Source organism: Oncorhynchus masou, chromosome 27 (genome assembly GCF_036934945.1).
Source record: "Oncorhynchus masou masou isolate Uvic2021 chromosome 27, UVic_Omas_1.1, whole genome shotgun sequence".
Taxonomy (NCBI): Eukaryota; Metazoa; Chordata; class Actinopteri; order Salmoniformes; family Salmonidae; genus Oncorhynchus; species Oncorhynchus masou.
The window spans coordinates 47,473,133-47,500,789 of NC_088238.1; the positions used below are offsets into that span (position 1 = coordinate 47,473,133).

The 27,657-nt window shown below is 43.6% G+C and overlaps 2 protein-coding genes across 5 annotated transcripts in view; both read left to right on the forward strand.

The window, feature by feature from the left end:
- The window catches only part of LOC135516326 (multiple PDZ domain protein-like), a 74,302-nt gene extending 66,085 nt beyond the window's left edge, over nucleotides 1–8,217 (forward strand). For all 4 annotated transcript variants that reach the window (XM_064940512.1, XM_064940513.1, XM_064940515.1 and 1 more), the window contains 9 exons: nucleotides 1,070–1,217; nucleotides 1,549–1,635; nucleotides 1,921–2,023; nucleotides 2,126–2,166; nucleotides 2,384–2,506; nucleotides 5,835–5,939; nucleotides 6,250–6,359; nucleotides 6,588–6,711; nucleotides 6,992–8,217. In XM_064940512.1, coding sequence (XP_064796584.1) covers nucleotides 1,070–1,217; nucleotides 1,549–1,635; nucleotides 1,921–2,023; nucleotides 2,126–2,166; nucleotides 2,384–2,506; nucleotides 5,835–5,939; nucleotides 6,250–6,359; nucleotides 6,588–6,711; nucleotides 6,992–7,138 — 988 coding nt within the window. In that variant the 3' untranslated portion in view covers nucleotides 7,139–8,217. The remainder of the gene's footprint in view (nucleotides 1–1,069; nucleotides 1,218–1,548; nucleotides 1,636–1,920; nucleotides 2,024–2,125; nucleotides 2,167–2,383; nucleotides 2,507–5,834; nucleotides 5,940–6,249; nucleotides 6,360–6,587; nucleotides 6,712–6,991) is intronic.
- A 9,801-nt stretch (nucleotides 8,218–18,018) lies between these two features.
- On the forward strand, nucleotides 18,019–23,892 carry LOC135515374 (chromobox protein homolog 5-like). The gene is made up of 2 exons (XM_064939049.1): nucleotides 18,019–18,107; nucleotides 23,211–23,892. Exons 1-2 carry the CDS (start codon nucleotides 18,089–18,091, stop codon nucleotides 23,444–23,446), a joined length of 255 nt encoding a protein of 84 aa, XP_064795121.1. The 5' UTR covers nucleotides 18,019–18,088; the 3' UTR covers nucleotides 23,447–23,892.
- The last annotated feature ends 3,765 nt before the right edge of the window (nucleotides 23,893–27,657 follow it).

A 27,657-nucleotide genomic window follows, 5' to 3' on the forward strand; every position in this document is an offset into this window, starting at 1 on the left:
CTAAAATGGATGTCTGTAAGAATGTTGGAGATAAGCTTTCTTTTACTAGGATGGAGGGCGCCTCAAGTATTTAGGATGTCGAGTCATTACACAACCCATCAGAGATTTACTAATCCCCTATTAGACTCACTAGAGCTGTGTGTGTGTGTGTGTGTGTGTGTGTGTGTGTGTGTGTGTGTGTGTGTGTGTGTGTGTGTGTGTGTGTGTGTGTGTGTGTGTGTGTGTGTGTGTGTGTGTGTGTGTGTGTGTGTGTGTGTGTGTGTGTGTGTGCGTGTGCTTGTAGGCCACAGGTTGTTAAGCAGCAGGGTTCAATGTGTTTGACCTTTCCTAACTCAGTGATTGACATCGGTCAGTGAATTGACGAGTTGCTCAAAAATCATATTAGGCATTTCAAGATTTAAATGTGTTTTTCATTCAACATATGGATCGAAAAAGGAAACTCTCCAACCGGTACCGAATATAAGAGTCATAACTGGAACGGGTATCGGAACAGAACAAATTCCCAAAGATACCCAGCCCTTGCCCTAGTAGATAGACAAGCCCAACATACACCAGGCCTGATACCCTGGCTTTTTACCCGGGTTTGCCTTCAGTGTATTTGGGTCATTCTATGCTGCTTTGGACCCTGCTTTACTTTAACCTACAGATACTGAACCGCCATGCCTCTTACTGGGGTAAAACAAAATGAATGTCAACCAACTACAGCAGGTGGCGATAGATAGATAGATAGATAGATAGATAGATAGATAGATAGATAGATAGATAGATAGATAGATAGATAGATAGATAGATAGATAGATAGATAGATAGATAGATAGATAGATACCTTATTTTCCTCAGAGAGGACAATTATTTCCACAGCCTATTAGTTAAATACAACATTTTGTGACGACACAAACAATTATGACACTTAAAAGTACATCATTTGATTTGATCTTGTATCTATCTAACCCTAACTACAAAATGCTCACACACAAATGACAGACACATTCACAGAGACACCAAGCACTCACACGAACATAACATAAACCCTGGTTCACTCATATCATGATGTTTCTATCCCCAACAGGAACGACACAGGGGTGTTTGTGTCCGACATAGTGAAAGGGGGCGTGGTGGAGAGTGACGGGAGGCTGATGCAGGGAGACCAGATCCTGTCCGTCAACAAGGAGGACGTCAGAAATGCTACCCAGGAGTTAGTGGCCGAGCTGCTGAAGGTGAGCCTATATAGAAACCATGGGAAGTCCCATCTGGGTCAAATTAAGCCTGGTCCCAGATCTATTTTTGCCATCTTGCTAGATACATATACATTACCACAGGTTTGGCTATAAAGCACAAACAGATCTGGGGCCAGGCTTGGTTCAATGTGTTTGTTGTCTCATATTAAGTTACAAATTGTTAATAATTTATGTATTGGGGAATTTGTTAAAGTGTGTTGTTTTGGCTCTTTTCCCACCAGTTGGTGTAGAATACGTCACTAGTATCTGTTATTTGAATGGTTTGTTTAGTTAAAAAACATTTGATGTGTTTACATGTTTGTGTTTACAGTGTGGTGTGGGACCCATAGTGATGGAGGTGGGCAGATTTAAAGCGGGGCCCTTCCACTCTGAGAGGAGGTTCTCACAGAACAGTCAGGTAAGCTGCCATTTTGTTTTCTGGACCTTAATTATATGCTGGGGGCTGTTTAGGGGGCAACATTACAGCATGTTCAGATAGAAATGCATCTAACAGATATGACCCATGTAGAATAGGGACACCCTGTCAGCTCTATTAATTGAAATTATATCTGATGATTTCAGCTCACTGAATACACCCCAGTTCTTCTCCTGCCTCTATGTCATATTGCTAGCTCCAAAATGAAAAGAATTAAAGAAACTTATGCCACTCATTTTAAGTTTCTCTTCCCTTGTATTTGGGTAGATGAGTGACACAGGCAGCTGCAAGGTGACCCCTCACTCTCTGTCAGCCTCCTCTGGAAGCCTGCAAGTGGACTGTGACAGCTTACAACACACAAATCAGGAGTGTAAGACATTTTCAGTTAACATGTGGTGGATTGGAAAACTGAAGCTGGCTTGATTCATTTATCTTGATTCATTTGGGCTGTTTACTGTTGTTGTTTGCACAGCACTGGACCACCAGGAGATCAGAAGTGTTGAATTCACTAAGGTCAGTGTTCTTTTATAATATTCATCATTATTTGGAAAAACAAAACAGTTTTTAGCTTGTCCTTGTATTAAGATAGATGCAACATACGGATTGTACTGGTTTTTCACTACTACTGTTTCTATATGTGTTTTATTTGTCTTTAGGGGGGTAACTTACTACACCTTGTGGTTATAGGGATTTTGAAGTACTTTATGTAATTGGTTGTCTTTCCTCATAGGGTCCCACTGATTCCTTGGGCATCAGTATTGCGGGTGGAGTGGGCAGTCCCCTGGGTGATGTGCCCATCTTCATCGCCATGATAAACCCTACTAGCCTCGTTGTCCAGACACACAAACTCAAGGTGGGTTGGTACAGCAGCAGCAGTAGGGTCCTGTTAATAAGGATCTCTGCAGATCGGTGTCCCACGCACGGGACAGTTGAGCTAATGTGCGCTAATGCAATTAGCATGAGGTTGTAAGTAACAAAAACATTTCCAAGGACATAGACATATCTGATATTGGCAGAAAGCTTAAATTCTTGTTAATCTAGCTGTACTGTCCAATTTACAGTAGCTATTACAGTGAAATAATACCATGCTATTGTTTGAGCAGAGTGCACAGTTATGAACTTGAAAAGTTATTCACTTCTTTGGGATCGGTGTCCCATCCACGGGACGGTTGAGCTAATATAGGCTAATGCGATTAGCATGATTTCGTAAGTAACAAGAGCATTTCCCAGTACATAGACATATCTGATATTGGCAGAAATCTTCAATTCTTGTTAATCTATTGTTACACGGAGTGGAAGAGGGGAACCCAAGAGCAGACTCAGACGAGGAGACTGGGATGAAGTAACCAAGGTATTTATTGAAACACAGGGGGGAGATGGAGTGCAGGTCAGGGTTGCTGGAAACCAGGTGCGGAGGCTGAGGCTGGAGCGAGAGGGGTTGAGACAGGGTAAGCAGGTCCAGAGGGGAATCCAAGGGAGCAGTAGAGTGCGGAATCCAGGACAGAGTAGCAGGATGACGAGACATTGGACTGGAGACAGGGACCAGAGTCAGAGCGGGCAGAACTGTAGCGGAGAGGAAAACAGGCACAACAGGATCTGATTAGTATCCAAACGGCTCGAACCGTAGACTGACTGAGCAGAGATTATGATCTAGCAGTGTGGAATTGGCATGGCTTAGTATTTGTAGAGGTCTTGATTATGTAACAGGTTGCAGCTGGTGGGGATCAGCTCTGATTCCAGCACACCTGTCTCTGCCCACACAATCACACACAAACAGAGAGAGAGAGAAAAGAGGGAGAGTACTGGGGGAGTGGCGGCAGGTCAAGGAGACACAGGATGAGCAGTAGAGTGCGTTGCAGGAGCAGATGTGACATCTAACTGCACTGTCCAATTTACAGTAGCTATTACAGTGAAAGAATACCATGCTATTGTTTGAGGAGAGTGCACAGTTATATTCCAATTAGGCACATTTGGGCCGTCTTGAACAAAATGTTGAACAGAAATAAAATGATTAATTGAATCAGTTAAAAATGTTGCTAATACACTGCTACCATCTAGTGGACAAAATCTAAATTGCGCCTGGGCTGGAATAATACATGATGGCCTTTCTCTTACATTTCAAAGATGATGGTACAAAAAAATACAAAAAAACGGTTGGTGTTTTCTTTGTATTATCTTTTACCAGATCTAATGTGTTACATTCTCCTACATTAATTCCACAAACTTCAAAGTGTTTCCTTTCGAATAGTATCAAGAATATGCATATCCTTGCTTCAGGTCCTGAGCTACAGGCAGTTAGATTTGGGCATGACATTTTAGGAGAAGATTGGGGGGAAAGGGACGGATCCTTAAGAGTTAAACAGAAAAGGGCTATGTAGACTCTGTTGTTGGTTGAGTTCTAGAACCCTCATAGAAAGTCAGACTCAGCAGATCACATGGAATCAGGAGCTTCAACATGTCGACATGTTGGTCATACAAATTCCCCAAAGCTACAAATGCAAACATCACTATTAAGTCAACTTCTAGAATATTTACAACTAAGTGTATTACCCCTTCACTTGTGGCTGGTTCACTTGTGGCTGGTTCACTTGGGGCGGTAAGCTATTCAGACTTGACATTTCTGTATGTAACTCATCGCTTTTTTCATAAATCGTTCAGTGACGTCAATGTGGGATTTGGGTGAAAATTCTATCTCAAGTCTAAATACTTCCCTTAGTCAGTTTCAAGTCACCACGTAGGTTGGTCCCATTAGGCTTGAGGGCCTTCACAGCTGAAAGCGATGGCCTATGGTCTCCTGCAGAAGGACAGACAAACTAACCATTGTAGCCCCCACATACAGACTGGCAGCAGACAATACTAAAGCAGTAATCCATCTGGGACCATATATCTAACTCTACCCATAAAATGTAACAGAATAGAGGGCCTGTGTGGATGTCTTGAATAGAATATCTATGTTGGTATCCCTTCAAAAGCCCACTCAGACCATTCCCAGACAGTCCTTGCTTTAGAAGCTGTTTTTGTTTCCTTTTTACACTTTAATGGAAAACAATCACATTGGTATCCCTTCAGGGTGAACTAAAACAGGCAAGACACAAAGCAGAGGTTTTGATACATATGGTTCGCTTGCATTAGATATGACCTAAAGTAATGTTATCAGTTGTTATCTCATTGTATCATAACTAAGTCAGTATTACTTTCATTACCAGAATCTATTGTTTTATGATGCCTGACTGAAAGGCGACTGATTAGGGGTAATGCATCTCTAGTCTCAATCAGCACAGACCACTATCTCCTTTCTGCTAACCCCTTCCAACAAGTGGCATACAATACAATGCCCGTCTTAGTTTACACCTACAAGGGCCTAGCAGGTAGGGGTTAGGGGTCGATTTAGTATTATGTCTCTAACCCAAATATATCGGTATTACAACCTTACTACTTCTAATATTTGAAATCAAAGAAAAAATTATTCAACCTTTATTTAACTAGGCAAGTCAGTTAATGTCACGTTCGTCATCAGGATCGGACCAAGGCACAGAGTGGTATGCTTACAGTCTCTTTTTAATGAATGAACAAAAACACCGACCGACACGCTATACAAACTAGTGCTGACAGGCATCTAAACATAGACAATATGCCACAACTAACAATGGGGAGATTGGCTACCTAAATATGATCCCCAATCAGAGACAACGATAAACAGCTGTCTCTGATTGGGAACCATATCAGGCCAACATAGACTTACAAAAACCCTAGATGACAAAAACCCTAGTTTTTGTATGTCTAGGGTTTTTGTATGTCTATGTTGGCCTGATATGGTTCCCATTTGCCTCATTTGTGTTGTGGGATCTTGTCTATGTTTAGTTGTCTTAGTGCACATCAGTAGCGTCACGGTTTGTTGTTTTGTTCGGTGAGTTTCAGCTTATTAAAATTATATGGAACTCTACTTACGCTGCGCCTTGGTCTCACTCATACAGCGATCGTGACAGTTAAGAACAAATTCTTATTTATAATGACGGCCTAATATTATGTGTTTTTACTTTGATTATTTCTCTATTGTCTTTCTCTCTGCATTGTGGGTAAGGGTTCGTAAGTAAGCTTTTCCCTGTTCGTCCACAATGTTTGCCGACGCATGTGACTGATACATTTTGATTTGAACCTCGTGACTTCTTTGTGACCTCCAGATCGGTGACATTATCGTCAGTATCTGTGGGACTGCTACTGAGGGTATGAGCCACAGCCAGGCCGTCACCCTGCTGAAGAACGCCACCGGCACCGTCGGGCTTCAGGTCAGTGAAATACTTCTCGTTCAGTCATTCTCCCAACTACAGTAAGCTTATACTGATCTTTTAGCGACAATGCCCACTTCATCAATGATAACTGTGTATTATCTCTAGCTTGTCTGTCTGTTTGATGTGGTTGCCGTCATCTGTGTCATGTTGTCTGCAAATGTTGATTAATGTTGTCTTTATCTCAGCGTTACTAAAATGCGAGACAAATTCCTGTAAAAGGCCAATAACTAAGCTGATGAACTGAACGATTAAACACCCAAATGACCTTTTCACGTATCACTCATCTTGCAACCACAAAACCCAACAGGTGGTAGCAGGGAGTTATACCACAGTGACCGGCCCCTTTCATGAGCAAACTGCTACCGGACTCTCAGTCTCAGGTCTTACTGCTACTAGCATCTTCCACGATGACCTGGGGTACGCACACACACACACACACACACACACCTGTCGTTCCTGTGAAACCCGTACAAAAGCTAGATAAACATCAATAGAAGAGAACTAGCAGAGGAGGCTGTTGGGAGGCACTATAGGAGGACGGGCTCATTGTATTGACTGGAATGGAATGAGCCCTTCCTCATAGCTCCTCCCACCAGCCTCCTCAGATCTAGATATCTAATGACAACATTTCTGTACGTCCTACAGACCTCCTCAATATAAGACCATCACACTGGACAGAGGCCCAGACGGACTGGGCTTCAGCATCGTTGGTGGCTTCGGAAGCCCACACGGAGACCTGCCCATTTATGTGAAAACCGTGTTCGGAAAGGTTGGGGAAATCTCCTCTTTTTGCTAAACATACTTTAGAATTAACTAAAGCAGGTCAGTATTCTGACCTGAGATCTGCAGGGATTTGCTTGTGCATATCTGACGTTAGAATACCTCCCATTAAAACTAAAGGTAAACAACTTCATCATACTAAATTTGTGTATTTCTTACAAGCTCATTTGAACATTCTTGAAACGTGATTTTAAGATTGATGTAATCTATTCCTTTTGAATTGATAGTTAAAACGGTTGTAATTGAAAGTGTGGGTGTGTTTTCTCCAGGGGGCAGCATCAGAGGACGGGCATCTGAAGAGGGGGGATCAGATTATGGCTGTTAACGAACAGAGTCTGGAGGGGGTCACCCACGAGGATGCCGTGGGCATCCTGAAGAGGACCAAGGGAACAATCACCCTGACTGTGCTTTCCTAGATGCACACATAGACAAAGAATCATACCTCGAGGTAGACACACACATACACGCCTAAAGAAATCTATACTGAAATGTGAACACACACAACCATATGTTCCTAAGCGCTAACCTTGTTTTGTAGCAAGAAACACTGTGATCAATATTATTTGAAGCTACTGCGGGTAGACTGACGTATTCACTGTACACTGTGGCTCAGATCATCTATACTCTAGTTTTCTGTGCTCGGACATGGACTGTAGTGTTATGATATTTAGGGTTAATAGCCCTTGAAAAGATTTCTATAGAATGAGGGCCATTTTTAAGGCTTATGCTACTGTAAACTGCTGTCCGTCCACTTCTATATTGAAGTCACTGTGGATCTAGCGAAGCGACAGAGCAAGTCTAGACTCTTTGAATAACATTTCAGTAATTTTTGAGTAAGGTTTTATCTGTGATGCAAAGCACCTTTTCAGAAGGGACATGGTCTGAAATCTTTGGTTTCTTGGTCAGAAGTTATACAGGCCAAGTCTAAGTGTGTGTACGTGGTCAGTCAGGGAAAGGAGAGTGTGTGTATGAGACATTCACTGCTGCTAATGCATATGATGATGTGAAGCCTTGTTTTACACTATTTTAACATTCAAGTATTAATTGTTTTTTTTCTGTCATGACCGTACTTTGTCATAATATGATAGAAGGTGAAACCAGCCAACTTCTATGGTCTAGCTCAGTTGTCTCCAACCCTGGTCCTGGAGAGCTACTGGGTATGCAGGCTTTTGCTCCAACTTAGCACTTGCACAGCTGTTTCACATAATCAACCGTTGACATTCTTCAATATGGACCACGATTAGCCTAATCAAGTGTGTTAGTGTTGGGTTGGAGCAAAAGTCTGTACACCCGGTTACTCTTTGGTAGGAGTTGGTGCTCCCTATCTATCTCAAACCTTCGCTGGATACCCCATGTTCTAGTTTCACAATAATGGATCCCCTATTCAACGTGGCATCAGTCACACTCTTGTCACCCACCGTACATGTGTACTTAGTATTTCCAGCACAGTATTGAGTTCACAGGCTGAATTAATAAAATTGACCTTCAAACCCCAGTTATTGATTGATTTCATGTGTTCTAGTTGGGTAAAGTCACAGTCCATAGGCTCTTCAGTTGTGGCTAAATGGTTTCTTAACAGTTGATGTGAATTCTATTGAGACTTGGTAATGAGCCAGCTGGGGGTTATTATTGGAGGCCCATAGCATGACACAAGACCCTCACATCTGACTAATATATCATATTTTTTCATGTTTATTTATTTTGAGGATGTGCGGAGCAACTGTGGATTATATATCTGATGTCTTAATCGTGGGTATGGCCAGATAATAATATATTTATTTTCAAAACCACACATATAAGTAGAATTGTAAAGTACATGAAAACAGAATTTTGTAGGAGTTCAATGTGTTGTTTTGATTTACATGTGGTTGAGTTGACAACTAACGTGAATCCAACTTGAAATTTAAAAAATGTCTCCATGTCATTTTTTAGTTTTCCATATCGATTCAATGTAAACAAATTGAATTCTGTTTTTAAATGATGTGTCATCAACATTGATTCAACCAGGTTTTGCTCAGTGGGTTCATGCATCAGAAAGTAGTCTTGTCTTAAATTACTTCATCCTGGGCTGTGTTCATTAGGCACCGCAGTAGAAAATGTAGCTAAGAAATAATAAACACTTATTTTATGTTACAAATGTTTTAACGTTTTTTGGGTGTGTTCCCTAATGAATAATCTTAGGTTATTCTATGAAGCTTGTTGAGAAGGTGGGGTAGAGAAAGAAGGCTATCCACCTGGGCACACACATCAATTCAACGCATATTCCATGTAGCATCAATGTAATTTCATTGACATAACGTGGGAACAACGTTGATTCAACCAGTGTTGCCAGTGGACTGTTTGACTAGATTTACTCTACAGACAGCTGTTTTACAACATATCACGTGGTCCATGTGAAGTCCTCCTACACATGAAATCCTTTTCTTAAGCTGGTTTACAGAAAACAGAAGTGTCCAATTACCAAGGGAAGTCAAGCGGACCGGTTGAAAGGGTGAAACCTTTTGTAAGAGGTCTCTGGCTGGGCTTGTTACTGTAGATCGAGCAATGGGATGTCTGTGTGTGCGTGCACGTGGTCATGCTATTGCTAAGGCGTTGTCAAGGGGTTACTGATTCACAATTACATGGGAGGATGACCTCAACCCACTATCTCAAGTCAGCCAGACCTATTTAATCTCACAATTTAAGCCTAACCTGAACAAGTACTCATTCCACCAATTGCCCCTATTCAGGTGGGGGAACTTTCCTTTTTAGACATCCATCAATTCATGGACAATTGTGTTATTGTAACTCTAAGAACCACAAACAAAGAGCATCACAAAAAAGAACACATGCTGCCGTCAAGTGTTAGACATTCAGAAATATGAGGTTCCAACTGGGAAATAACAACTTGTGGCGTTTCATTACTGACCTTACACCTTTTCAACTAAAATATAAAACAATGTCAAACTTTGACAATGTGGATAATGTAGCTGGTTTGTCCAATTCTCAACATTAGCAGATTAGCCAACTTTAATATCTGCGACGTTAGCTAGCTCATCTAGTTAGCTAAAATGTAATGTTGAAGAATTGTTCTGACTTTAAAAGCACTTGAACACAATCATGTCATATTTACGACTTCAGAACTGTAAATACGAGATTCCAAGGAACATTTAAATGCATCAACAATTAGCCTATCCCACCACACCAACATGGGCAATAAATAAATCACATTGCATTTACAGTACAATAGCTGACAAGGGTATAAACATACATTTACAGCATGGATTGCCACATGATTAGGACCTTTCTTCACTGTATTACTCGCTTGAATTGTCGCCTACAGCTGCTAGCCCAGTGCCACAACTCAAGAACCCAGCACATGCTATAGACAGCTGAGCTATTCCAAACACCTGCTGCTTTAATTTCCTGTGGGGTTGTGCGTTACCTAAACACTCCAGACTTAAGAGACATGGGATGGCTGACTCGAGGAAAGGCTTGTCTGGGCTAGTTCCTTAGATGTATGATCAGATGTGGTGACCAGGTCACGCTTAGCTGAGCAAGGTCAGATTTCAGTGGCCTACTATAGCGAGCGAGGTTAATGTTGTCAGGCATTTTCAGACCTCAAATGTTGAGTCCAAGCCCTGTACTATATTTTGTGTAGGTCTAGTTTCATCAATAAATTAATAGGTAGGATAGGCACCAACTGAAATGATGAAATTAAGATGGACTTATCTCGACATGAGACCACTTATGAGTCCAGCAAAGTCAGACAAAGTTTGAATTTGGAATGAACTATCAGAAGAGACATAAGGGTAGGGTCCAAAATATGAATATGATACGTTTTGACAACGATAGTCACTTCCATGTCTTCCCCAACAGACAATTGTCAACCCCTGACTAATGCTTCAACCACTGGGCTTTAGTCTATGGTTGTGAAGCCAGTAACTGTCAGTTAACTGTCCAAAACCTACTGCAGTATCACATCGTGGTGTGACTACACGCTGTGGACATTGAGAGGTTAAGCGAACAGAAACCGAGCGTGCCATGATGACTCAACTAACATGCCAAGGTAGGGTACGTCACGTTACCAAGCTCTCATGACATTTCAGTTCATTGCCACTTAATGAGGATTTACTCACATAGTTGGAATACCCGAGGGCGTGCAGTGGGGCGGTGGAATGGATTAGAGTATTGAGCACAGAGAACGGTACTTTCCCTTGTTACAACAGTCTTCAGTTTGCTTATGGAATACAATGATCTCATGGGAATGCTACAGCTGAAGGGGGGCTTCATATAAGGATGTCAGTAGCAGTACATAAGCAGAACAAATCAGTTGGACGGGCATTTTATTTCCATAAAGGGGCAAGTTTTTGTTCACAGGACCTCCTGTGTGCACTTGCTCGTGCCCAATTGTTTTTAGCCGGTTTTATAGTAAAAAATGTAACTTAACTGTAATTATTTATTACCTTTTAATGTGGCATGAACAGTAACAGTCAATGTTAGATGTTTTTATCTGATTATCAAGCAAATCACATCCAAAAGTAGGTTACCTTCAAACGTTTGTCCCAAATAATTTGGGGATGTTTGTCCAGACAGCATCAGAAACATGTGCTACGCGTACAGAGACAGAGGGGGGCTGTTTCACTCGCTCGGATGCTTTATGTGAGATTGATGAGTCTCTGTCAGTGCGTGTCTCAGTCAAATACATTTTCAATATTTAAATGTAGACTCTCCCCCCTAATTTGATGGGAAGCTCTCCTTGCATATCTGAGGTGGGAAATAATTTTGTTTCGTTTAGGTGTTTGTAAGATGTATAAGGCTCAAGTAGATTCGTTGGAGAAAGAAATTAGAGATCTGGAAAAGGAATATATTGTAACATTTGACGACTCAACTCTACAAAAATTTGACTCAAAGCGATTGGAATATTGTACCCTGACGACTCACAAAACCGAAAACGCACTTAGGAGAACAAAACAAAACTACTATAAACATGGAGATCAAGCAGGAAAGTTGCTTGCTTGGCAGATAAGGCGAGAGGAAGTAGAGTTATTAGCTCTATTAAGCTGCCAAATAACACAGCTGTTCAGGGTCCTGAGGAAAATAATCAGGTCTTTAGGGAGTTTTATGAAACATTGGATAGGTCTGAAACGGATGCCCCTGCCACACTGCATGAGTTTTTGAACAAACTCAATTTACAAGATTTAACTGATGAGGATAGAGAGTCCTTGGAGAAAGAGATTACATATTAGGAAATCAATTTTCAAAACTGCTGGGGGAAAATCTACAGGGTTAGACGGATTCTCTATTGAATTCTATTCAAACTAATTGAGCCTCTTCGCAGTATGTTTAATTATGCCATAGAGACAGGAAAGCTCCCAGACACTTGAACAAGCATTGATCACCGTTTTGTTAAAACCTGAAAAAGATCCTCTGCTTTGTGGTTCGTGAAGACAAATATCACTTCAGAGAAAATTCTTGCAAACTCATAGCTCTTAGGTTAGATAACGTTCTTCCTGACTTGGCTCTTTGCCACCTTCTCCTCCCTCCTGAATCCTCCTCCCCCTCCCCCCCCCTCCTCCCTCTCTGCAGATGACTTCGTCAACCATTTTGAAAAGAAGGTCGACGACATCCGATCCTCGTTTGCTAAGTCAAACGACACCGCTGGTTCTGCTCACACTGCCCTACCCTGTGCTCTGACCTCTTTCTCCCCTCTCTCTCCAGATGAAATCTCGCTTCTTGTGACGGCCGGCCGCCCAACAACCTGCCCGCTTGACCCTATCCCCTCCTCTCTTCTCCAGACCATTTCCGGGGACCTTCTCCCTTACCTCACCTCGCTCATCAACTCATCCCTGACCGCTGGCTACGTCCCTTCCGTCTTCAAGAGAACGAGAGTTGCACCCCTTCTGAAAAAACCTACACTCGATCCCTCCGATGTCAACAACTACAGACCAGTATCCCTTCTTTCTTTTCTCTCCAAAACTCTTGAACGTGCCGTCCTTGGCCAGCTCTCCCACTATCTCTCTCAGAATGACCTTCTTGATCCAAATCAGTCAGGTTTCAAGACTAGTCATTCAACTGAGACTGCTCTTCTCTGTATCACGGAGGCGCTCCGCACTGCTAAAGCTAACTCTCTCTCCTCTGCTCTCATCCTTCTAGACCTATCGGCTGCCTTCGATACTGTGAACCATCAGATCCTCCTCTCCACCCTCTCCGAGTTGGGCATCTCCGGCGCGGCCCACGCTTGGATTGCGTCCTACCTGACTGGTCGCTCCTACCAGGTGGCGTGGCGAGAATCTGTCTCCTCGCCACGCGCTCTCACCACTGGTGTCCCCCAGGGCTCTGTTCTAGGCCCTCTCCTATTCTCGCTATACACCAAGTCACTTGGCTCTGTCATAACCTCACATGGTCTCTCCTATCATTGCTATGCAGACGACACACAATTAATCTTCTCCTTTCCCCCTTCTGATGACCAGGTGGCGAATCGCATCTCTGCATGTCTGGCAGACATATCAGTGTGGATGACGGATCACCACCTCAAGCTGAACCTCGGCAAGACGGAGCTGCTCTTCCTCCCGGGGAAGGACTGCCCGTTCCATGACCTCGCCATCACGGTTGACAACTCCGTTGTGTCGTCCTCCCAGAGCGCTAAGAACCTTGGCGTGATCCTGGACAACACCCTGTCGTTCTCAACCAACATCATGGCGGTGGCCCGTTCCTGTAGGTTCATGCTCTACAACATCCGCAGAGTACGACCCTGCCTCACACAGGAAGCGGCGCAGGTCCTAATCCAGGCACTTGTCATCTCCCGTCTGGATTACTGCAACTCGCTGTTGGCTGGGCTCCCTGCCTGTGCCATTAAACCCCTACAACTCATCCAGAACGCCGCAGCCCGTCTGGTGTTCAACCTTCCCAAGTTCTCTCACGTCACCCCGCTCCTCCGCTCTCTCCACTGGCTTCCAGTTGAAGCTCGCATCCGCTACAAGACCATGGTGCTTGCCTACGGAGCTGTGAGGGGAACGGCACCGCAGTACCTCCAGGCTCTGATCAGGCCCTACACCCAAGCAAGGGCACTGCGTTCATCCACCTCTGGCCTGCTCGCCTCCCTACCATTGAGGAAGTACAGTTCCCGCTCAGCCCAGTCAAAACTGTTCGCTGCTCTGGCCCCCAATGGTGGAACAAACTCCCTCACGACGCCAGGACAGCGGAGTCAATCACCACCTTCCGGAGACACCTGAAACCCCACCTCTTCAAGGAATACCTAGGATAAGATAAGTAATCCTTCTCACCCCCCTCTTAAATGATTTAGATGCACTATTGTAAAGTGGCTGTTCCACTGGATGTCAGAAGGTGAATTCACCAATTTGTAAGTCGCTCTGGATAAGAGCGTCTGCTAAATGACTTAAATGTAAATGTAAATGTATATAGACCAATATCAGGAGATGATTTAATATTATGCATTATGTAGAAAATGACCAAGAACCTGTAGTGGTGGCTTCATTAGATGCGGAAAAAGCTTTTGACTGCATAGAATGGAACTACCTGTTTGACGTTTTACAGAGGATGATTATTGGACATCAGTATGTAGGTCTGATTACATGAATGTACAAAGGTCTGGTAGCTCAGATCCTGACTAATGGAAACGTCTCCTCCCAGGTCTCCCTATCACGTGGCACAAGACAGGGTTGCCCCGCTGTTCCTCTCCTTTTTTCTTTGGCTATCGAGCCACTTGCAGAAGCTTGTAGATCATCCATCCACGGTGTTCGTATAGGTGGGCGCAAACATCTGGTCTCGTTATATGCTGATTACATTTTTGCTTTACCTCACTAAACCAGAGATTTCACCCGAGCATTAGTTGACATCCTGAAAGAGTATGGGACCTTTTTGAGGATATAAAAAAATATATAGAAGAGTATAATCATGCCTTTTAACAGGGCAGTATTGCAGAACCCGATCTTAGACCAGACGTTTTCTTGGAGACCTCAGAAAATTACATATCTAGGATTGCATATCAACTGAAATATACTCCCCATCTCAAAAAGGTTAGGGAAGAATTGGATAGATGTAGGGATTTAACAATTCTTCTTATTGGGTGTGTCAATTGTGTAAAGATGAATATATTACCAAAATTCTTGTACCTTTTTCAATCCTCGCCATTTCCTATTCCCAGAGTTTTTTTCAAACAACTTTAAAAGGAAGATCTCTTCATTTCAGTGGAAAGGGAAACCCCCCGGAGTGAAACACAACCGTATTCTAACCATACTCAGAAGGAGGACTTACTCTACTCTCTTCCAGTTGTTTCACTGGGCATCTCAGTTAAAGGCTGTGTGGCAAGATACAACAAGTTCACCCTCTTGGAGACAGATAGAGGAAGAGTGTCTTTCCCCTGTTTCATTGGCATCTTTACATTATAGTAATGCTTTGCTAGGACTCATAAACAACCCTTTCATTAAAAACACTTTAAATATATCAATTGAAGTCTGAAAACAAACAGAAGGGCAAAGATCAATATATGAACAAACACCTTTCTATAATAACCCCCATCTTACCCAAACCCCTGAGAGATGCTGTTACATGTTCTTGTTTCAACAAAGGAATTAAAATAACTGGGCATCTGTATAGAGAAGGTGAACTGATATCCGTTCAACAACTGGCATCTCATTTTCAGTTACCTCAAAGTCATTACCGTACTATACCTACAGGTTAGGCATTATATTGCCACTCGGCAGAGAGATAGGATTCAGCCCATGAGTAAACCTGAAACTGGTAAACTGTGGCTGGAGAGGAAAGAGGTAAAAGGTTTCATTTGTTACATGCACTCTAGTCTTCAAGCTCTGTTGGGGAACGATGAAGCTCTGAAGGTCTACTTTACACCAGAGTGACTGTATAAGATCAATTATAAATGTATAAAATGCTGCCCAAGGTGTAAAAAAGGGATGGGCACATTTATGCATATGTTTTTGTCCTGCCCTGAACTAGGCAGTTATTGGGAAGATTATTCAGATCTTATCACAGGTCACTTTTATGACTGTACCACTAGATCCTTCCCTTATTCGTCTTAGAGATGACTGTTCTGCCAGTTATATTGTAGCGAAACCAGATTCATTAAATTGGCAGTCATTGCAGCCAATAAATGCACAGCTATTATATGGAAGAGTGACACTCCGCCAAGCAAGCAGATGTTGATAAAAGAACTAACTTCCTATGTTCCATCTGAAAGAATGTTTGGGGGGACTTTCAGCAGTTTCTAGAGTCGTCACCTTAGCTGGCTCATTATTTTCTTCATTAATGTATTATTATTTGTTTTTGTGTTGAATAATACATTTTCTAGCATTGGATGTGAAGGTCATTCTGTTTAATTTTTGTTGTTGTTAATCATTGAAGCTAATACTGGTAGAGGGGAGGGAGGGGGGTGTTCATGTGTTGGGGAGGGAAGTGTTTTGTACTATGTGCTCCCATGTAGCATGCTGTTTTGTGTAGGTGGAAGGAATAACGGGGCATTATCTGTGTCATATTTGCTGATGATTGTTAAATTGTAAAAAAAAAATTAAAAAAATGCCAACAAATAGATTGTAAAAAAACAACAACAGAAAAACAAGTAGACTGTGAGCAGCACCACAGGTATTGAGAAGAGCAAGATGCATGATTTATATATGCTCTCACACATCCACACAAAGTACCTGCTCATGTGCATGATTCGTTTCACGCTGTTAAAGCGTGGGACCCATGGGACCAAAATAGCGGAGAAGTTGAGCATCACACTTCAACGCTCTTAGTTGATGCAGACATTGACCCAATGTGCTATTTACTTTCTGCATCTACGTCATTGCTGAGTCTACCTTTATATATATTATTTGGACGGGCAAGGAGGCACAGTAGGGTGGGCCAGGCCCCCTAAGGCCCCTCATAACACCGGCCTAGTATGTTACAGTAGTAGTTTATGTATTGACCTATAACAACCTCATCGTCCTAGTACTGTTTTCACACTTTTCACTGTCACAACAGTAGTAGTTTATGTATTGATAAGCATTGACTGCAACGTTTTCACACTTTTCACACACACACTGTCATCTTCTGAATAATTATCCTTACAGACATTACAGTGGCTAAATTCAATGTTTGGAAAGACCACATTATATCAGGATTAGTAGTGTGCAGTCAGCGTGTCAACAAACCTAGCAAGATTTAGCTTTGTTTTGTCCTGTTTGAGTGCAAAACTATCAAGCAGCATAACATTCGGTCTGGTTAACCAAGAAGTGAATGGGGTAGACAGTGGATCAGAACAGTCTATGCTGACAAGCAGCCAAATGTTTTTAATTGATGGTTGTTGAAGTAGACAGTTCTTACACAATGATTCAAAAGGGCAATTAACTTTTGCTCCATAACGACACCGTAAAACTTAAATGGGCTCACGATCGTTTCCTGTAGTGTAGGCATTTTGTCACTTGAAATAAAAGTCGTATATTGCATTATTGTCATCACAATGGTATTCAGGTAACTGTTTTCTTCAAGGTTGTTATGAATGATACTGCAACACTCATAAAAGTGCCATGGCTGGTTTGCTAAAGCAACTCATGTATGCTACTAGACTACTACACTAGACTGGTAACTTTGCAGGGAGACGCTTATATTCATTTCAATTAAATCTGGGCATGAGTGTGCTGGCTCCACGTGAGTCTTGCAAAAAATTATGTTCTTGTTCTATTTTCCAAACCGACTGCTTTTGCGATTCCCCAGTGCAGCTTAATAGTTACTATTCTGGTATGGAATATGTTTTCCTGTTGATCTCAGACATGCCCTAACATGTAAAAAATAATTACGTGTCACAGAACACTGATACATGTTTGCACACAGGGGCACGGCTGTTATCTTTTGCATGGATCTGGCTTCTACTTTATATGAAAGGCCTTATTATGTAGGCTACACCAAGGAAGACAGTCTACCGACCAGTTGAGCAGGTTGAGAGTGCAAAGGGTCAAAGGTCATCGCATACTGAGCCATAGTTAATTCTAATATATGCACAGACAAACTAGCGGACATAATTTTTTTTTTCCTTAGAGGCGGTAATGAAATGTACCGAGGTACAATGCGTTCCATTAACGTCAACAGATGCCTTGTTTATTGACCAACTGTCCTGTCTTGTGAAGCAATCGCTTGTCCTTCTTACACCGTGCCTGTATATTGCCTGTGAATTTTTTATTACTCAGTGCTCTTGATGAAGCACTGTTTTAGAGATCAGTGAGGGCACGTGGTTGCACAATCCTTGAATTGTTGAAGTCAGCATACATTTTGTCACACCGAAAAGTCTTGCTCAGTCAACACAAAGGACTTAGTGTGTACAGTTCGGGTGGCAAGTGTTGACGTGTGATGCAAGAACCTAGTCACTTGGGATGACGCACCATGTCATGGGTGAGATACCTATTTATAAGTGTTAGATAAGGTCGGTATCAACACTGTTTAATGAATATAAATCAAATAACTCATAAAGTCAGTCAATGGGGATTGATGAGGGCATGTCATTTCTGTCACCTACAGTGGAGGTTGTCTGCCATTAGTAAACAAGTGGTTCGTTTCTAACAACTTCTTCAGTAAAAGATGCTGCGTGAACAGGTTCTCCCACACCTGCAGAACAGTTCTTTAGGTGCTCATGTCCCCGTTTGCCTCTCCGGTGTCACTTTCCAGCCCCAGACAGAGCAAAGGAACGAGAACAAGAAGACAAATACACTTTATTTATGTCCTAATTTAGATTATAATAACATAGATGATATGGCATGTCTCAGTCTCAGGCGTCATAATAAACAAACAAACTTGCAACAATTCTGAATTTTGTGAAAGCCATACTTGGCAAGGATGATAAATGGTATGATTTATGATTTTAACATATTACTAAAGCTTCTTCCTTCTTGAGTGGAGGTTTAAAGGGACAATCTGAGATTGGTACATACATTTTTGGACTTTTGAATATAGCCATTTTTTCTTGAAGTATTTACTTTTAAACGTATCAACCTTATCCCAGAATGCCCCTTTAAGCTTTGCTAGTTTTATGTCTCCTGACTGTCAAATAGAGATGGGAGGTAACCAAATCGAAGGGGTGTGTGTGTGTGTCAGTCAAATATTGAATTGTTTGGGCAGGTTCTGTTTGAGATGGTTGTGTCCACTGACACACCCGGTTTGTGTTTCATCAACGTGTTGACAATGAATTAGGTAGCCAATAGAAATAGGATCTAAATGCGACATCACATGTTGGTGTTAAATCTCTTTCTTCAGCATTATGCAATAGTATTACAATCTCCATGGATATAAACACCTTCAAAGTTACAACATACACATTTACACACGGTTGACATGGGTTTGGGTGGCAATAGAAAACATGCACCTGGATGATAAGATTAGCAAGCGCACTCGTTGTTAGCACTGATTCAGATGAGACGTTGTGATGAAGTAAAGGTTCAGTCATAATGGCAACCAATCCACATTACAAACAACAGAGGCACCCAAACTGTTTAAGGGGTTTATCTGCAAGAGAACAAGCTAAAATTAAATAAAATTAAAATGTTTAAAAAATGAGAAAGAAACTGGTGGTGGACAGGTGGCTTAGGTTAACAGAAGCTCGGTTACAAAAGCATAGGTGTGTGGGGGAGGGTGGAAGAGACCCAGTGTCATGTTGAGTTTAACGGGAAATAACACAGGTTTTTACCTTGTTATTCTCTTAGGCTTCTCAAGGATATATAATGAATAAGGATATATCATTGATATACCAAGCAGTGCTTGATGTTTTTGAATGCGTTTTAACATCTTTTTTTCAGTTGAGGAAATTGATTGGCAAAGACCGGTCTAAGATCGCATATATCATCACCCTGCTGTCAGAAAAAGCCCTGGCCTGGGCTACTGCTGTGTGGGATGCCCATAGTTCCTGCTGTGCCAGCTACTCTGCCTTTGCTGAGGAATTCAAACAAGTGTTTCAAGGCCCAAGCAGTGGTCCTGACTCAGCCAAACAGCTCCTGACTCTCCACCAAGGTCGGCGCAGCGTGACGGACTATGCCATCCAGTTCCGCACGGTGGCAGCAGCGAGTGGCTGGAACAACGAGGCGCTCACGGTGTGCTTTCTGAAAGGCCTTTCCGACACTATCCAAGATGAACTGGCCACTCGGGAACCACCGGACAATCTCGAGTCCCTGATCAAGTTGGCCTCACGCATTGACCAGCGTCTGAGAGAGAGAGAACTCAACCGTAGACCTCTAGCCCCTATCAGTCCCAGCTCCGAGTCCCCACCTTTATCCTCGCTGGCTCCACCGGAACCCATGCAGATTGGACGCATCTCCCAGGCTGAGAGAGACCGCCGGATGAGGGAGCGACGCTGTCTATATTGCGGCAAACCGGGCCATTTCCGTTCCACGTGTCCCGGGCTCCAGGGAAACGCTCTGTCCCGTACAGACCGGGAGGAACTGTAACGGGAAACATAACCTCCTCCCATCCGTCCAACTCCCGTCTGCTCATTCCAGTCATCCTTTGCTGGGACAACCACAAGCTTCACCTTCAAGCCTTGGTAGACTCTGGAGCCGCAGGTAACTTCATGGATGGTGTCTGGGCGAAGGAGAATGGCGTTCCCTCTGAACCTCTAAGTGACCCCATGAGGGTTACTCCATTGGATGGAAGCCCTTTGGGATCTGGACTTGTCACTCATGTCACTACCTCCTTGCGACTTTCAGTTTCACAACACCAGGAATTGATGAACTTTCATTTGATCTCCTGTTCCGAGTTCCCTCTCGTCCTTGGATACCCCTGGCTTCACAGCCATAACCCTCACATCGACTGGTCTGTGGGCACTATCAAGCAGTGGGGTCCTACGTGCCAAGCTACTTGTATTTTCCCGAATTCCCCGAGTTCTACTCCCGAGTCTTTAGAATCCATCGACCTGACCCGAGTTCCCGAGTGTTACCATGACCTCAAACTGGTGTTTAGCAGAGGGCCACCATGCTACCACCCCATAGATCTTACGATTGCCCCATCGACCTGTTTCCGGGCACTTGCCCCCCCAGGGGTCGGATCTTTTCCCTATCTCCACCCGAACGAGCTGCTATGGATACCTACATCAGGACGCTCTGGAAGCAGGCCTCATGCGTCCATCCACCTCCCCGGCGGGAGCAGGGTTTTTCTTTGTGGCCAAGAAAGACGGTGGATTACGTCCCTGCATCGACTACCGGGGACTCAATGCCATAACCGTCCGTAACCGTTACCCGCTACCCCTTATGGCCACAGCCTTCGAGCTGCTCCAGGAAGCAGTTGTTTTCACTAAGCTTGACCTGCGGAACGCATACCATCTTGTGCGGATCAGACCTGGTAACGAGTGGAAGACCACTTTCAACACGCCTACTGGTCACTATGAATACTTGGTGATGCCCTTCGGCCTGACCAACGCCCCAGCGGTGTTCCAAGCGCTCATAAACGATGTGCTTAGGGATATGCTTAACATATTTGTTTTCGTTTACTTGGATGACATCCTCATCTTTTCGAGCTCCCTTCAAGAACACACAAAGCATGTCAGACAAGTACTCAAACGCCTCCTAGACAGCCATCTGTACGTTTAGCCGGAAAAATGTGAATTCCATTCATCCCGAGTACAATTCCTGGGATTTGTAGTGGAACCCGGTCGAGTCCAAATGGACCCCAGGAAGGTAGGGGCGGTAGCGGATTGGCCCGCACCCAAATCCTTTAAGGAGGTTCAGCGTTTCCTGGGCTTCACAAACTTTTATCGCAAGTTCATCAAGAACTTCAGCTTGGTGGCAGCCCCTCTCTCAGCTTTAACCAAGGGTGTCAATGCAAGGTTTTTGTGGGGAAGAGAAGCTGAGACGGCCTTCCAAGGACTCAAGCAGCGCATCCTCTCTGCTCCCATCCTGATACTACCGACTACGGATGAACCGTTTGTGGTGGAGGTAGACGCATCAGAGGTTGGTGTTGGAGCTGTCCTGTCTCAGAGGGGTGAAGACAAGAAGCTTCATCCGTGCGCTTTCTTCTCACACCGGCTTACCCCGGCTGAGAGGAACTACGATGTGGGGGATCGTGAACTCCTAGCGGTTAAGATGGCATTGAAGGAATGGAGACACTGGCTCGGGGGCTTCTCACCCGTTTCAACTGCTTACGGACCACAAAAATCTGGAGTATATCCAGCAGGCGACGCGGTTGAACTCTAGACAAGCTAGATGGTCTCTCTTCTTCAGTCGATTCCAGTTTATCCTCACCTATCGGCCCGGGTCGAAGAATCTCAAACCGGATGCCCTGTCCCGAGTCTACGCTCCTGCCATTCGAGATGACACGGACATGCCTGTCCTTCCTGCTGCTAAGATCGTCGCTCCGATCTCGTGGCAAGTTGAGGATACCGTGAGACGAGCTCAAGCTATCGAACCGGACCCGAAAGGAGGTCCTGCCAATCGGTTGTTTGTCCCCAAGGCAGTGAGGACTCAGGTCCTTCTGTGGGGGCACTCCTCTCGCCTCACCTGTCACCCGGGCGTAGGTCGCACCTTGGAGTTCATCCAGCGTAAGTTCTGGTGGCCTACCATAAGAGAAGACGTTGCCACTTTCGTCAATGCCTGCCCCGTGTGCTGCCAGGGCAAATCTTCTCACCTCCGCCCTCAAGGACTCCTTCACCCTTTACCTGTTCCCCACAGACCCTGGTCCCATATCTTATTGGACTTTATTACTGGCCTTCCTCCATCCCATGGCAATACTACTATCCTAGTCATAATCGACAGGTTTTCAAAGGCGGCCAGGTTCGTCCCTCTGACTAAGTTACTTTCGGCCAAGGAAACGGCTGAGTTGGTAATTAATCATGTGTTTCGAGTCTTCGGCATTCCTCAAGATATGGTTTCTGACAGAGGTCCCCAGTTCGCCTCAAGGTTTTGGAAGGCCTTCTGCCAACTCATGGGGGCTTCTGCCAGTCTATCTTCAGGGTACCATCCGGAGTCCAACGGCCAAACAGAGAGGATGAATCAAGAGCTGGAAACCACCCTCCGATGTATGACTCGTAACAACCCGTCCACATGGTCGTCCTTTATTGTTTGGGCCGAATACGCGCACAACACCTTGCGCTCCTCCTCCACTGGTATGTCCCCGCACGAGTGTCAGTTTGGCTATGCCCCTCCATTGTTCCCGGGCCAGGAGGCAGAAGTCAGAGTGCCTTCAGCCTTGAAGTTCGTCAGACGCTGTCGGCTTATGTGGAGGAAGACCTGTCTTAATCTTATGCGTTCCTCACAGAGGTACCAACAACAAGCCAACAGACGTCGCCGTCCCGGGCCTACCCTGCGCCCCGGCCAGAGAGTCTGGCTCTCCACAAGAGACTTACCACTACGGGTGGAGTCTCGCAAGCTGTCCCAAAGATACATCGGTCCCTTTAAGGTTGCCAGGAGAGTTAACCCAGTTTCTTATCGCCTACACTTACCCAGATCCCTTAAGATTAATCCCACGTTTCACATTTCCTTATTAAAACCTGTTGTTTTTCTCCCCTTGTCCCGGCAGACAGACCTCCCCCTCCGCCTCGTGTCATTGGAGGCCAGCCGGCTTATACCGTCCATCGGATACTGGATTCCCGCCGGGTGCAGCGGTCCTGGCAGTATCTGGTGGACTGGGAAGGCTACGGTCCCGAGGAGCGCTCCTGGGGTCCTGCCAAAGACATACTGGACCCTGACCTCATTCGTCAGTTCAGGGCCCTCCACCCCGAGAGAGCTGGTAGGAACGTCAGGAGCCGTTCCTAGGGGGGGGATTCTGTCAGGATTTGGCCAGGGTTGTCCCGGCTTTTGGTCACTAGATGCCCCCATTGTGCTTTTTGACCTTTTGCTTTCCCTTGATCCCCATTATTATTTGCACCTGTGCCTCGTTTTCCCCTGATTGTATTTAAACCCTTAGTTTCCCTCAGTTCTTTGCTCTGTGTTTGTATGTTAGCACCCAGCCCTAGTATTCTGTGTACTCTTGTTGATCCCGGTGGACGCTCTTGTGGAATTCAGTTTTTTTGTTCTTGTTTATTTATTTTTGAGTATCTTTTGAGGCTTTTTATGCTTTACCTACCACCTTGTGGATTTACCTTTTTGTCTTGGAGGATTACCTTGTGGATTACCTTGTTCTTGTGGAATTCCTTTTGAGGTTGTGGAGTTACATGTTTTCCTGAAGGACTTCACTTTTTACTTTATTAAATACACCGTCTCAAGTACTGCTGTGTCTGCCTCATCTTCTGGGTTCTGCTGACTATTCGTGGCTCAGTTGGTTAAGTGACTGTTTCTCATTCTGGAGACCCGGGTTCGTAACCGGGTCCTGACAATAACACTGTCATGCCACATATTTAGAACTGTTGTGACATTTATTGCATTATTTTATGGCTGGTTATGACACCTACATAAAATTTACCACACAAGGCAAAATATTCCATTATCAACAGTATGTGTATCTTATATAACATTTTCTGAAACTAACCATCTTACATTTTCATTGTAATTGCACACAAATTGATGTCAGGCGTGCACTTACCCCACAATGCACAATGCTCTGTTGCTGATGACTGGGATGAATGCAGGAGCAGATTTCAGGAGCAGGACAAAACCCTCTCTTTTTGACTGACAACTGACATAAGGGCATGTAAGTGATAGACCTATCTGGCTTATATTCTTCTTGACGGTATCATAAAGAGTATGTTCTAAGTCCAAGTAAAGTGACACAGGAGGGTCATAATGATTCTTGACACTGTTTTAAAGTGCATTTTTTTGAGTCCAAGAAAAGTGACATAGGTTGGTCAAAGTGCTTCATGATAGTGTCATAAAGTGTATTTTTTTGCAAGCTTTTTCAAATAAAACATGACTTTAAAGATTTCATGAAAACAACAACAACAAAGGACTTACAGTAAGAAGCACACTTCTTGGCAAGGAAAATAAAGGAGGGTTGTGACACTCCTTTGTAGGTGTCATAACCAGCCATAAAATAACGCAATATATGTCACAACAGGTGTACATACAGTACCAGACAAAAGTTTGGACACGTAGGGTTTTACTTTATTTGAACATTTTAGAATAATAATGAAGACGTCAAAACTATGAAATACACATAGAATCATGTTGTAACCAAAAAAGTGTGAAACAAATCAAGATATAATTTATAGTTGAGATTCTTCAAAGTAGCCACATGTGCCTCTTGGCATTCTCTCAACCAGCTTCATGAGGTAGTCACCTGGAATGCATTTCAATTAATAGGTGTGCCTTGTTAAAAGTTAATTTGTGTAATGTCTTTCCTTCTTAATGTATTTGAGCCAATCAGTTTGGGGTCCCGAGTGGTGCAGCGGTCTAACGCACTGCATCTCAGTTCAAGAGGCGGCACTACAGTCTCTGGTTGGAATCAAGGCTGAATCAAATCCGGCCGTGATTGGGAGTCTCATTGGGCGGCGCAGAATTGGCCCAGCATCGTCCGGGTTAGGCCGTCATTGTAAATAAGAATTTGTTCTGACTGACTTGCTTAAAAAAAGTTGTGTTGTGACAAGGTAGGGTTGGTATACAGAAGATAGCCCTACGTACTGGCGGCAGAGAAGTCAGGCGCAGGAGAGCAAAGACTGTTGCCGTGAACAAAAACAATAAATATATACAATGGGACAAAAACTCTTCGCACGCCAGACATAACATGCACAAACACTTACAATAAACAACTCCAAACAAGAACATGGGGGAAACAGAGGGTTAAATACACAATATGTAATTATGGAATTTGGACAAGGTGTGTGGGAAGACAAGACAAAACAAATGGAAAATGAAAGGTGGATCGGCGATGGCGAGAAGGCCGGCAACGCCGACCACAGAATGATGAAACTGGCTCTCATGAGGACCGCCACAGGAAAGGTCCCAGAGTTACCTCTGCTGCAGAGGATAAGTTCATTAGCCCCAGAAATCGGCAATTAACTGCACCTAAGATTGCAGCCAAAATACATTTTCACATAGTTCAAGTAACAGACACATCTTAACATCAGGCTTTCATGGTCAAATTGCTGCAAAGAACCCACTACTAAAATAAACCAATAATAAGAAGAGAGACTTGATAGGGCCAAGAAACACGAGCAACGGACATTAGACCGGTGGAGATATTTGGTTCCAACCACCATGTCTTTATAAGACGCAGAGTAGGTGAACGGATGATCTCTGCATGTCTGGTTCCCACGTGAACATTGGAGGAGGAGGTGTGACGGTGTGGGGGTGCTTTGCTGTTGGCACTGTTGGTGATTTATTTAGAATGCAAGGCACACTTAAAAGGATAAGTCTATCTTTAATTCTGTGAATAACACTTGTATCTTTTATCAATGTTTTATGAGTATTTCTGAGATTTGATGTGGCTATCTGCAAAATCACCGGATGTTTTGGAATCAAAACATTACTGCACGGTAACGCGTCAATATAAACTGGGATTTTTGCATTCTGCAGCGATATGCCATCCCATCTGGTTTGCGCTTAGTGGGACTAACATTTGTTTTTCAACAGAACAATGACCCAACACACCTCCAGGCTGTGTAAGGTCTATTTGACCAAGAAGGAGAGTGATGGAGTGCTGCATCAGATGACCTGGCCTCCACAATCACCCGACATCAACCAATTGAGATGGTTTGGCATGAGTTGGACCAATTTAGATGGTTTGGAATGAGTTGGACCGCAGAGTGAAGGAAAATAAGCCAACAAGTGCTCAGCATATGTAGGAAGTGTAGGAGTGTTGGAAAAGCATCCCAGATGACTACCTCAAGAAGCTGGCGGAGAGAATGCCAAGCGTGTGCAAAGATTTCATCAAGGATGGCTACTTTGAAGAATTTAATATATTGAATATATTTTGATTTGTTTAATACTTTTTGGGTTACTACATGATTCCATATCTGTTATTTCATAGTTTTGATGTCTTCACTATTTTTCTACAATGTAGAGAATAGTACAAATAAAGAAAACCCCTGGAATGAGTGGGTGTATACAAACTTTTGACTGGTACTGTATATGGGTCATGACAGTGTTACGACCATATTTTAACAGGTTAAAGTTACTTCAGCAGTTATGACATATTAAGACATGGATTTGACCGTGTCATAACATGTTATGATGCTGGGTGTCAAATAAATTGTTACCAACAAATGAAAAAATACGCCAGGAAAGCCTCTTATAACCTGCGATTCAGAACAGGTCACGTTGCGTGCGTTAGTGTGGCAAAATACATTTAGAAATCCACGTTATTCAATTGTTGCACCCACACTGGTCGAGCGCGCCAACGAGCGTCTGCGATGCCAAGGGCTAAAATAGAAGTCATTCCTATTTCTGATGCAGATCGCGCTGAAAGTCCTTCCTCTCCCATTTCCTCATTGGTTTATAGAAGCAGGTACCCACGTACCATCTCCTCATTGGTTATACACACGTGGGCGATTGAAAGACGAACTTTGTTGCCGGTTGTCGTGGTAATACTATGAAAGTTTAGATGCCATCACCATATAAGTTCAAAGATGAAAAAGCCTGGAAGGAGGAGAGATTACTGGATATGATTCGGTTGGCCGTATTATGTGTGGATTAATTGTCGGAGTAGAGGTCCTTGTACATTTCAGGTAAAATAACAACTCAATGTTTATATCCTAGGACAAATTAGCTAGCAACAGCAAGCTAGCTAAATAGGACAAATTAGCTCGCAAGTGCAAGCTAACTAGCTAAAAATGGCCATACATGTTTAATGCTTTTCGACCTGTCCCCAAATTAATGTAATTGGTTCAGAGTTTGTTTTGATATTTTAACCTGCGTGTTGTGATCACTTTTGGTGTAGGGGGACAAAATACATTTATGCACGATAGCGCACGATGGCGTACGCGTGTGCGTGTTAGACTTTTTGTCTCTTAAAGAGGTTGAAGTCGATCATCAATTCAGTAAGCAATGGTTCACTGTCTTAGCAAGATGTCTGAGGGAGATAACATTACCTA